The following is a 12500-nucleotide window of genomic DNA, read 5'->3' as shown; positions in this document are numbered from 1 at the left end:
CCCCCGGGAACACACACACACACACACACACACACACACACACACACACACACACTGTAACACATTAATCACACTGGGACTAGAACCCAGAGCCATGCGCTTCTGCATGCAGAGCCGTGCACAGATTAGCTTAGCATCAGCGCTAACTAACATAGGCCAGTCCAGCCGCACAGTGCATCCACACACAGGAAACAGGAAACAGGAAACCAATATGCATACTACACACAAAATTCCTCCAACTCAGTCAGAAACATGCAGAACAGTGTTAGTGAGCGTTAGCATGGGTCTCGCTTGCGTTTCGATTCCTGTCAGGTGGAATTATGTTAGCAAGCTATCAAACCGTTAGCATGGTGCTGCACACAAATGTCTCCGAACAGTAAAGATGTTAAAGGGTTGACTCACGTCTGCACGTGTTCCTCAGACGGTTCTGTTTATCACTAGAATTACAGGATTGCCATCTTCGAGAAGGTCACATGCAACGCTGTTTTTAACGCAGCCTCCCAAATGAGACAGACTTTACCTTGCTGCCTATCTAGGGGCCCGGTCTGGGGCCCGGTCTGGGGCGCTGATACTCTGAAGAGTCTGCTATAGGAATAGTGAATATAGCTGAACAGTGTGATATGATGGCGTTATATCGTGTACGCGGCCTGGCGCGGCGCGGCGCGGCGTAAAGCGGTAAGGAGGGTCAGTCATCCATTCAGCAGCTCCTGAAGGCAGAGAGGGAAGCTGCAGCAGCCACACTGTGCTCAGCGTTAAGGGCGACGTGCGCTTTCAAAAAGAAACTCTCACCATCATGATTAATCTCTTCCCAAACCTCACAAACACGAGCGAACTAGTCGACGCCACAGCCCTCCTCTGACAGCCTACAAGCCAAACACACAAGAGAAGAGAAGTGACACACACACACACACACACACACACACACAGCCTGAACGCAGTGAGCCGCGTAACACTGCTCCCTTCATCACACCACCGAGGGGTCACTCCCCGCCCGACAGCCGAGAGGTCGCACACACACACGCGCGCACACACAAGGTGAAAAGCAGAGGTCAAAGGTCATTGAAGCCACAGAAACACAATAACAAAAACACACACAAAGCAGCAGCACACAGCAAGAAGCGAGAGTGCAGGACAGAACACGACACCGCAGCTTCACATCACAAAAATAAATAAAAACACCAGAGATCACTGTTTTAAACTGAACACAGAAGGCAAACACAGCGAGATACACACACACACACACACACACACACACACACACACACACACACACACAGTGATAAATAAAACCTGTTCAACACTACACACAGGCAAACCACTGCATTTACACTTGCATTTATACCCTAACGCCGTGTTCCAATCCCCCCGCCTCACTTCCCTGCCCACTGAGAAGTGTGCACTCGCAGTGTGTAGTGTGTGAGGGATCATTCCGCAGGAACACACACAGCTGAAGCGACTTCCACAGAGATCCACACGCTCTCAGTGCAGTGTGAATGGAAATGTGCAAACCTCTGAGCACAGCACGTCAGGTATCAGTAGTGTTGATCCGAACTGCAGCGGTGTTTAATATGTTCACAACTGACTGATGAACACTGCACTCTTTACTCCGTTTCTCTCTGAAGCGTTTACTCTTTACGATGTTTCTCTCTGAAGCGTTTACTCTTTACTCCGTTTCTCTCTGAAGCGTTTACTCTTTACGATGTTTCTCTCTGAAGCGTTTACTCTGTACGCCGTTTCTCTCTGAAGCGTTTACTCTTTACGATGTTTCTCTCTGAAGCGTTTACTCTGTACGCCGTTTCTCTCTGAAGCGTTTACTCTTTACGCCGTTTCTCTCTGAAGCGTTTACTCTGTACGCCGTTTCTCTCTGAAGCGTTTACTCTGTACGCCGTTTCTCTCTGAAGCGTTTACTCTTTACGCCGTTTCTCTCTGAAGCGTTTACTCTTTACGCCGTTTCTCTCTGAAGCGTTTACTCTTTACGCCGTTTCTCTCTGAAGCGTTTACTCTTTACGCCGTTTCTCTCTGAAGCGTTTACTCTTTACGCCGTTTCTCTCTGAAGCGTTTAGTCTGTACGCCGTTTCTCTCTGAAGCGTTTACTCTGTACGCCGTTTCTCTCTGAAGCGTTTACTCTTTACGATGTTTCTCTCTGAAGCGTTTACTCTGTACGCCGTTTCTCTCTGAAGCGTTTACTCTGTACGCCGTTTCTCTCTGAAGCGTTTACTCTGTACGCCGTTTCTCTCTGAAGCGTTTACTCTGTACGCCGTTTCTCTCTGAAGCGTTTACTCTTTACGCCGTTTCTCTCTGAAGCGTTTACTCTTTACGCCGTTTCTCTCTGAAGCGTTTACTCTTTACGCCGTTTCTCTCTGAAGCGTTTACTCTTTACGCCGTTTCTCTCTGAAGCGTTTAGTCTGTACGCCGTTTCTCTCTGAAGCGTTTACTCTGTACGCCGTTTCTCTCTGAAGCGTTTACTCTGTACGCCGTTTCTCTCTGAAGCGTTTAGTCTGTACGCCGTTTCTCTCTGAAGCGTTTACTCTTTACGATGTTTCTCTCTGAAGCGTTTACTCTTTACGCCGTTTCTCTCTGAAGCGTTTACTCTGTACGCCGTTTCTCTCTGAAGCGTTTACTCTGTACGCCGTTTCTCTCTGAAGCGTTTAGTCTGTACGCCGTTTCTCTCTGAAGCGTTTACTCTTTACGATGTTTCTCTCTGAAGCGTTTACTCTGTACGCCGTTTCTCTCTGAAGCGTTTACTCTGTACGCCGTTTCTCTCTGAAGCGTTTACTCTTTACGCCGTTTCTCTCTGAAGCGTTTACTCTGTACGCCGTTTCTCTCTGAAGCGTTTACTCTTTACGCCGTTTCTCTCTGAAGCGTTTACTCTTTACGCCGTTTCTCTCTGAAGCGTTTACTCTGTACGCCGTTTCTCTCTGAAGCGTTTAGTCTGTACGCCGTTTCTCTCTGAAGCGTTTACTCTTTACGCCGTTTCTCTCTGAAGCGTTTACTCTGTACGCCGTTTCTCTCTGAAGCGTTTACTCTTTACGCCGTTTCTCTCTGAAGCGTTTACTCTTTACGATGTTTCTCTCTGAAGCGTTTACTCTGTACGCAGTTTCACGCTGAAGTGGAAAATGGAGCTGCCTATAAACACCAGCACAGATCACATTAACACTACTCTCCTGGGAAGTGGAACGCCACTCCGATATTTTCCAGATTCCGATCTAAATGTGATCCACTGCACCACTGAAACACACCCTTCTGCCTGGAATTCATGACAAATCACACAACGTCCATCACACATCACAGCCCACTACAGAGTTTAATAACGATCAGATCTAACCCTGAGAGAGTAGTGCTCCGTGTGTTTACACAGGAGAACCAGGGGAAGGTCCAAGTCTGGGTTTCACTGAATGCTCCATTGCACATTTTCTATTTCAGTACATCTGCAGCAATGCATTCTGGGTAAGCTGTGCTGCTGGAGTACAGTGATGTCAATGTGATCCTTCAAACAACTTTACCTGAAACTGACAGAGTAATGGATCAGCCCTTAAAATAGCCATGAGGACTGGGCTAGGGGGGACTGGGCTAGGGGGGACAGGGCTAGGGGGGACTGGGCTAGGGGGGACTGGGCTAGGGGGGACTGGGCTAGGGGGGACTGGGCTAGGGGGGACAGGGCTAGGGGGGACTGGACTAGGGGGGACTGGACTAGGGGGGACAGGACTAGAAGGGACTGGGCTAGGGGGGACTGGGCTAGAGGGGACTGGGCTAGGGGGGACTGGACTAGGGGGGACTGGGCTAGGGGGGACTGGGCTAGGGGGGACTGGGCTAGGGGGGACTGGGCTAGGGGGGACTGGACTAGGGGGGACTGGACTAGGGGGGACAGGACTAGAAGGGACTGGGCTAGGGGGGACTGGGCTAGGGGGGACAGGGCTAGAGGGGACTGGGCTAGGGGGGAACGGGCTAGGGGGGACTGGGCTAGGGGGGACAGGGCTAGAGGGGACTGGGCTAGAGGGGACTGGGCTAGGGGGGACTGGGCTAGGGGGGACAGGACTAGAAGGGACTGGACTAGGGGGGACTGGGCTAGGGGGGACTGGGCTAGGGGGGACTGGGCTAGGGGGGACAGGGCTAGGGGGGACAGGGCTAGAGGGGACTGGGCTAGGGGGGACTGGGCTAGGGGGGACTGGGCTAGGGGGGACTGGGCTAGAGGGGACTGGACTAGAGGGGACTGGACTAGAAGGGACAGGACTAGAAGGGACAGGACTAGAAGGGACAGGGCTAGAGGGGACAGGGCTAGAGGGGACAGGGCTAGAGGGGACTGGGCTAGAAGGGACTGGGCTAGAAGGGACTGGGCTAGAGGGGACTGGGCTAGAGGGGACAGGGCTAGGGGGGACTGGGCTAGGGGGACTGGGCTAGGGGGACTGGGCTAGAAGGGACTGGGCTAGAAGGGACTGGGCTAGAGGGGACTGGGCTAGAGGGGACAGGGCTAGAGGGGACAGGGCTAGGGGGGACAGGGCTAGGGGGGACTGGGCTAGAAGGGACTGGGCTAGAGGGGACTGGGCTAGAGGGGACAGGGCTAGAGGGGACAGGGCTAGAGGGGACCGGGCTAGAGGGGACCGGGCTAGAGGGGACCGGGCTAGGGGGGACAGGACTAGGGGGGACCGGGCTAGGGGGGACAGGACTAGGGGGGACCGGACTAGGGGGGACTGGACTAGGGGGGACTGGACTAGGGGGGACTGGACTAGAAGGGACTGGGCTAGAGGGGACTGGACTAGAGGGGACTGGACTAGAGGGGACTGGACTAGAGGGGACTGGACTAGGGGGGACCGGACTAGAAGGGACAGGGCTAGAGGGGACTGGACTAGAGGGGACTGGACTAGAGGGGACTGGACTAGGAGGGACAGGACTAGGGGGGACTGGACTAGAAGGGACAGGGCTAGAGGGGACTGGGCTAGAGGGGACTGGACTAGAGGGGACTGGACTAGGCAGGACTAGGGGGGACCGGACTAGAAGGGACCGGACTAGAAGGGACAGGGCTAGAGGGGACTGGGCTAGGAGGGACTGGGCTAGAGGGAACGTGTATGATGAGAAGTGTTAAGAGCAGGAATGTGAACGTCCCCCTGTACCTGAGCTCACCTGGAAAACGGACTACAGCAGCTCGGTCCTTTCCGTCTCTTGGAAATCTTCATTTGGGACGTGACCATGCGCCGGCTCCCTCCGTACTGTCACAATCGGGACACAGCCGCTCCTCAGACACGATGAGACCACCGTCAACACTGTTTTAGGGTCAAAATCACATCTGCACTGATTATTAAAGGCTTTTTGAATAAACAGTGAAGTCTTTAGCACAGCAGTCCTTACACTTCGTTCATCGTTGAAACTTAATTAAAGACACATTACTCATAATCTGAGTATTCAAGGCCTTGATAAGTTTAATTCAGTGTGTTACACTGACAAGAGGAAATACTCAGCTCTGTTTAACACATCTGCGCTACATATGATTCAGAATCACACATTTAGCTGACACAAAGAGAAGTAAAAGTGTTGACAGTGAATAATTCTTTCACACTTTCTAACAGAACATGTAGCTATGCTAGCTCAACCCCGACATCAACCTTCACAATACACCTGTCCTTATGCTGTTTCACACCACACTAAACAGTCAGCAACATTATACACAACAGTATATTTACCCCGAATCCAGACAGTCCAAACAGCCGAAATTAATTGAGGAGAATGTAAAATGTCCATGAAATAAGAAGCACATCAGTGCGCTCTGAGGTAAACCGCGTCCTTCTGCGTTTATCCGCACTGCAGCTCACACGCGCGCGCTTCCCGCCTTCAGCCGCCAGAAGGCGCCAAAATCGCGGTGCACGCGGACCAGAGCGCAGGGTTGCCAGTTTCACCCGAATTCCCTCAGTCAGGCTAACGCTGTTTCATTTAACCGCGCTGCGGCTCAGTCACTCAACCTGGCAACCTTGAACAAGCCCATCTCTCTCACTCCCTCCTCACAATATCCTTCATTCTCATCCCATATCTCACTCACTGAAGCACAGCAGAGCGAATAAACACAGACCTGATTTTTATTTAATATAAAGAGGAGGAGCTGCTTTAACATCACACACACACCGCCCCCGGATAAAGCTGTCCCTACAGTCACATGCTGCTACACGGCTAACACAATCAGCCATGTAAATCCCTCACACACACAAACACGGCTATAATAACCAACCGTGGGGTTTAACATCACGCACCGCGCCTCAGGGCAGCAACTCGCCAAATATCCCGCAATACGGAATGAATAAAAACGCAGAGATTCTCACCTGCTCATCATCAGCTCACTCACACTCAGCGGAGACTCGGCGCTTTATTCCGAAACTCTGTCCGTGTGCAGCTTTTTATTCAGCGCCATCATCATTACTGAAGGATGCTCACTGTCCCTGCAGCAGCGCCAGCCGCGCGCGCGCACACACACACGCACGCGCGCGCGCGCACACAGCTCCCTCAGGAACCGCCTTTTGTGCTGAGCGCGGCGTTTTCGCCCAAAGCCCCGCCCCTAAAGGCGCATCCCGCGCTGTGATTTGTCAGTCCCGCGCTCGTGAGTGATGCAGGTTTCTGAAGTACTCCTGAACATGTCGTTTTAAACATTTACAAAATCCATAAAGCGTTTAATTGCTTTTATGCGCCTCAGAAATGGCTGAGGAACATCTCTACACCTTTACTTATACTAAAATGTTAAGATTAATATACAGGAATAGATGAATATGTCCTCTTACCCTCCCTATAAGCCTATTAACATTAGCTAGCATAGCTACTCGGTTAGCTAACTGCTAGTAAACCAGCTCAGGTTAGTCACATTTCAGTATCAGTTGATCCTCATCCTCATCAGCTATGTTTCCATCCAAGTTGCGAATTTATGTGAAAAATTGGAATATCGCATAAAACATTTGTGAATAAAGCACCGTTTCCGTCCCACGTGTTTGTCACTTGCGGCGAAACTGGTGTAAAGTATCAATACCAACGGAAGTTGCTGTGACAGGAGAAGCCACTACTGTGACTCTTTTCCAGTATTATAAATTACTTGTGCTTCAGAGCGCGCAGACGAAACGCTATCACAAACCTTGTGTGAGCTTGCGATCGGAGGCGGATGTGTGATATCTGGAGCGGAATCGTGAGAGACAGTCCTGCGAGGTAATTCATCATCTCGATGACAGACTTTGGCTCAGTCAGATTGACAAAAACAACATTTGAGGAGCTGTGCAACGATATTGGTGCGCTGGTTACTCCAGTTATCACAAACTTTTTTTTTTTCAAAAAGTTATGTTCAGAAATGTTCGGACCTTTTGGAGGTTTTATTCACATCTGATGATTCCATCCAGCGTTTTTTATGCAATATCCCAAAATTTGCATAAAAACACATGGATGGAAGCAAAGCTACTTTCAACCTGATTTATTTAACAACAGACAAACCTGTCAGAATATAACGTCACCTAACCACTGTTTCCTCATTGCTTACGTTAGCCAAGTTAGCTAGCATGATGTTTCTGTGTATTACATAACCTTCTCATATCCGATGTGATTGGTCTAAAGCTCTGGAGGCTATATGGTGCAAAACCCCACCATGCAAAGCAAACCTTCACACAAACTGTAGATTATATTAAACATATTCATCTTTTATTGTAATATAAATGATATGTGAATACAAGGTGTACATTTAATCCCTTCTTATACACAACGTAAATACTATTTCACTGTTTCCAAACAGCAGCACGTTCACTTTCCGGTCTCACAGGGTCTCAGAACAGTCTCAGTCTAATGCACAGTCACACCTACATGTAGATGATGATGCAATATGCATTTACAGGTATAATTTGAGTAAAGCTCATTGAGAAAGTCTGTGTGTTCCCTTATGAGGAGCTGAAAGCTGGATTTGAGAAGGTCCTGGTCTCCGTTTCCTCCTCTTCAAGGTCATCAGCACTGAGGTCCATCTCTGTTTCAAACATGCGCTGGAGGAGGCCATCCATGGTCCTGTACCCTGCAGAACATAAACACACAGTCACTGACACACACACGTGCACACACGCGCGCACACACACGCACACACGCACACGCTCAGACACACACGCACACACGCGCACACGTGCGCACACACACGGTCGCTTTCTCAGCACACATACACAGCACATGGAACATGTGTGTTACTTGTGGAGCTGATCTTGAACATGATGGTGGGTTTGGTTTTGACTCCTTCAGCAGGGCCAAGATCATTGTCCTGGGTTTCCATCGCGTCCACCAGGTTGTTGTCCACATGGTTCCTAAACACGCACAACAACAACAACAATAAAGCAGTAATCTGTGAGTTAATAGTGAATATTACCGTGGAAATCTTACATTCCAAGCAGTGATGAATGCTAGGATTTGGGACAGAGCCCTGGAGTGAACACTGACTGTTCCACGCATAGATTGAGTTCCTCGATCTTCTTCTCCAGCGCCGTCTGCAGTTCGCTCTTCTCCACCATGTACTCGATGAAGAACGCCTCCAGGATGAAGGCCACGAAGATACTATGGAGGCGGGGAGACAGGATCGGGGGAAGGGCCAGGTTAAAATCGCTCTAAAGTGCTTTACATCATTAGAGGTGATGACATCATCATGAATCTTACTTGATGATGATGATGACTACCACAATGTGGAAGAGGACGAAGAATATCTTCGCTGAAACATGAGTGACAGCGGTGAAGCCTCCAGCCAGGAGTGGGGGCGGAGTCAAGGACATAAACAAACATGCTAGATAAATCACACAATGCAGAAATAATAAATATTATTATTAATGTTTTAAAATAACGACATGTTTGGCTTGCTGTGGAGGAGTGTTCTTTAAAGTAAAGTAATTTTCTTGGTGTTTATTTGAGGATATCATGCCACTGGTTGACGACAGTGAGCTCCAACAGCAGGATGAAAGAGGACACGACGTCGTTGAAGTTGTTCTTGCAGTAGTTGTTGCGGGCGAAGGCCGAGCCGTTCAGCAGGACGTTCCCACAGAACTGACGCTCAGGATCAACCGAGTCACCACCAAAATACTGAACCTTCCCTTTAAACAGCTCCATCCCTACCATCGCAAAGATATAATACACCACCTGCAGGGAAGGGAGCGAGAGTGAGGGAGTGAGTGAGGGAGTGAGAGTGAGAGTGAGAGTGAGGGAGAGAGTGAGAATGAGGGAGTGAGAGTGAGAGTGAGGGAGAGAGTGAGAGTGAGGGAGTGAGAGTGAGAGTGAGGGAGTGAGGAAGTGAGAGAATGAGAGTGAGGGAGTGAGAGAGTGAGTGAGAGTGAGGGAGTGAGGGTGAGGGAGAGAGTGAGAGTGAGGGAGAGAGTGAGAGTGAGGGAGTGAGAGTGAGAGTGAGGGAGTGAGAGAATGAGAGTGAGGGAGTGAGGGAGTGACAGTGAGAGTGAGGGAGTGAGAGTGAGGGAGAGAGTGAGAGTGAGGGAGTGAGAGTGAGGGAGTGAGAGTGAGAGTGAGGGAGAGAGTGAGAGTGAGGGAGTGAGAGTGAGGGAGAGAGTGAGAGTGAGGGAGTGAGAGTGAGAGTGAGGGAGTGAGAGTGAGAGAATGAGAGTGAGGGAGTGAGAGAGTGAGTGAGAGTGAGGGAGTGAGGGTGAGGGAGTGAGAGTGAGGGAGTGAGAGTGAGGGTGAGGGAGTGCAAGTGAGGGAGTGCAAGTGAGGGAGTGAGAGTGAGGGAGTGAGAGTGAGGGAGTGAGAGAGTGAGGGAGTGAGAGTGAGGGAGTGAGAGAGTGAGGGAGTGAGAATGAGAGAGTGAGGGAGTGAGAATGAGAGAGTGAGGGAGTGCGAGTGAGGGAGTGCGAGTGAGAGTGAGGGAGTGCGAGTGAGGGAGTGAGAGTGAGGGAGTGCGAGTGAGAGTGAGGGAGTGAGAGTGAGGGAGTGAGAGTGCGAGTGAGAGTGAGGGAGTGAGGGAGTGAGAGTGAGAATGAGGGAGTGCGAGTGAGGGAGTGAGAGTGAGAATGAGGGAGTGCGAGTGAGGGAGTGAGAGTGAGAGTGAGGGAGTGCGAGTGAGAGTGAGGGAGTGAGAGTGAGGGAGTGAGGGAGTGAGTGAGGGAGTGAGAATGAGAGAGTGAGGGAGTGAGAATGAGAGAGTGAGGGAGTGCGAGTGAGGGAGTGCGAGTGAGGGAGTGTGAGTGAGGGAGTGAGAGTGAGGGAGTGCGAGTGAGAGTGAGGGAGTGCGAGTGAGGGAGTGCGAGTGAGAGTGAGGGAGTGAGAGTGCGAGTGAGAGTGAGGGAGTGAGAGTGAGAGTGAGGGAGTGCGAGTGAGAGTGAGGGAGTGCGAGTGAGAGTGAGGGAGTGAGAGTGAGAGTGAGGGAGTGAGAGTGAGGGAGTGAGAGTGAGGGAGTGAGAGTGAGGGAGTGAGAGTGTGAGTGAGGGAGTGAGAGTGAGGGAGTGAGGGAGTGCGAGTGAGAGTGAGGGAGTGAGAGTGAGGGAGTGAGAGTGCGAGTGAGAGTGAGGGAGTGAGAGTGAGGGAGTGAGGGAGTGAGAGTGAGAATGAGGGAGTGCGAGTGAGGGAGTGAGAGTGAGGGAGTGCGAGTGAGAGTGAGGGAGTGCGAGTGAGAGTGAGGGAGTGAGAGTGAGAGTGAGGGAGTGAGAGTGAGGGAGTGAGAGTGAGGGAGTGAGAGGGAGTGAGAGTGAGGGAGTGAGAGTGAGAGTGAGGGAGTGAGAGTGAGGAAGTGAGGGAGTGAGAGTGAGAGAGTGAGAGTGAGAGTGAGGGAGTGCGAGTGAGAGTGAGGGAGTGAGAGTGAGAGTGAGGGAGTGAGAGTGAGAGTGAGGGAGTGAGAGTGAGGGAGTGAGGGAGTGAGAGTGAGGGAGTGAGAGTGAGAGAGTGAGTGAGGGAGTGAGAGTGAGGGAGTGAGAGTGAGAGTGAGGGAGTGAGAGTGAGGGAGTGAGAGTGAGAGTGAGGGAGTGAGTGAGGGAGTGAGAGTGAGGGAGTGAGAGTGAGGAAGTGAGGGAATCACACACGCACCAGAATGAGCTGCCCGAATGTCAGCATGGGAGCACCGATCTTAATCAGAGTGTTAATGATCGCTCGGAACCTGAGGTAACACACACACACAGATACACACACACGCCCACGCATGCGCACACACACACACACACACAGATAAGCAAACTCTAATCAACTCAAACAGTAAAAAAAAAAAAAAAAAAAAAGGAGAAATCAAGTAATTTTTCTGTCAAATAAAATTACAAACTCCGCTATCAGTGCTAAAAATACACTAATAATATTACATAAATATCACGGCATTTCACAAAACTACCCACACACACAGACACACACACACACATACACAGAGACACACACACACCTGGGGATGGTGTCGACGACGCGGATGAGTCTGAGCACTCTGAGAATGAAGACGATGTCGAGAATCTGACGGCTCGTGTAACCTCCAGCTACAGGAACAAAGGAAACCCCGTCACTACAGTGCCATGTCGCCATGGCAGCTCCACGCTAAACTGGTGCTATAAGCTGCTATAGTGTGTATAGTATAGTGCTACGTTAGCCTCACTGCTCCACTGTAAATCTGAAGCCGTGAACTTCACACACTGACCCCTGAGAGTTATTTACAGATAAACACAGAACTTCAGGAGATTTTAGTTACACGGATGTACCAGGCAGGAGTTAAACAGACTGCGCTAGTGCACTTCATTCCAGCAACGGTGTGTGTGTGTGTGTGTGTGTGTGTGTGTGCGTGTGTGTTTGTATGTACAGGATTTCAAAGCGGTGTTGATGATGGTCGCCAGCAGAGCAGAGACAATGATGATCGTGTCAAACCTGAGAAAAAGAGCAAAAGCATTAAAAACATTTATATTTTCACACACACACACACACACACACACACACACACACAATTTTGAACGTGGTTTGAGATGCAGTCACAGAGGCCGGTTGTTCTATATAACAATATGTATGAGATGTAGATCAGTTTTCATGGTAACGAGTAAAGCTTTGTTTGTCCTGTGAGCTAAATCGTACGGATGCTAGTACAGGTAATGGACCGCTGGTTTGTGACTGTCAGACAGTGCCATGTTCCCAAGTTAACGTATGTAGAATAAGAAGCACGCTGTATCTGCGTCCCAAACCGCACACTGAGGCAGTGTACCATTCTGACACGTGATAATCAACACTGAAGCTAACACTGATGCGCGCACACACACACACACACACACACACACACACACACACACACTGACCAGTTCCAGAACTGGTGTTTGGCGAAGAAGGTGCGTGGTTCGAACGTGTAGAGCTTGAGCAGGATCTCCAGGATGTAGAGCGTGAGGAACACCCACTCCGCCATGGACACCGCCGGGTTCTCCTCATCCAGACCGATAAACACGGCGTTAATCAGGATGATCACATCATATACATACACAAACACCCTGAAACACACACACACACACACACACACACAAATACAACACACTTAAACTGGAACACAAAGACATTCTGTGCATCCT

At 50.3% G+C, this 12500-nt stretch overlaps 2 protein-coding genes across 3 annotated transcripts in view; both read right to left on the bottom strand.

Moving 5' to 3' along the window:
• ttbk1a (tau tubulin kinase 1a) overlaps positions 1-6474 on the bottom strand; it is a 29234-nt gene extending 22760 nt beyond the window's left edge. The window contains 3 exon segments of the mRNA XM_053229276.1: positions 790-863; positions 5119-5258; positions 6306-6474. Of these exon segments, the coding sequence (XP_053085251.1) occupies positions 790-795 (6 nt within the window). The 5' untranslated portion in view covers positions 796-863; positions 5119-5258; positions 6306-6474.
• Positions 6475-7634: 1160 nt separating this feature from the next.
• Positions 7635-12500, bottom strand: part of tpcn3 (two pore segment channel 3) — a 13939-nt gene continuing 9073 nt past the window's right edge. Inside the window, exons 11-19 of one of the 2 annotated variants that reach the window (XM_034299651.2) lie at positions 12237-12422; positions 11753-11817; positions 11348-11435; positions 11005-11074; positions 8898-9117; positions 8644-8734; positions 8431-8544; positions 8185-8297; positions 7635-8017 (exon numbers count right to left, since the gene is read on the bottom strand). In XM_034299651.2, the coding sequence (XP_034155542.2) occupies positions 7890-8017; positions 8185-8297; positions 8431-8544; positions 8644-8734; positions 8898-9117; positions 11005-11074; positions 11348-11435; positions 11753-11817; positions 12237-12422 (1075 nt within the window). In that variant the 3' untranslated portion in view covers positions 7635-7889. Of the gene's footprint in view, positions 8018-8178; positions 8298-8373; positions 8545-8643; positions 8735-8897; positions 9118-11004; positions 11075-11347; positions 11436-11752; positions 11818-12236; positions 12423-12500 lie in introns of those variants that run through there. The other variant, XM_034299652.2, reaches the window with a different exon arrangement.

The sequence above is a fragment of the Pangasianodon hypophthalmus genome, chromosome 25, assembly GCF_027358585.1.
Source record: "Pangasianodon hypophthalmus isolate fPanHyp1 chromosome 25, fPanHyp1.pri, whole genome shotgun sequence".
In the NCBI taxonomy this organism is placed as follows: domain Eukaryota; kingdom Metazoa; phylum Chordata; class Actinopteri; order Siluriformes; family Pangasiidae; genus Pangasianodon; species Pangasianodon hypophthalmus.
This window is presented reverse-complemented; position numbering and strand designations above follow the sequence as displayed.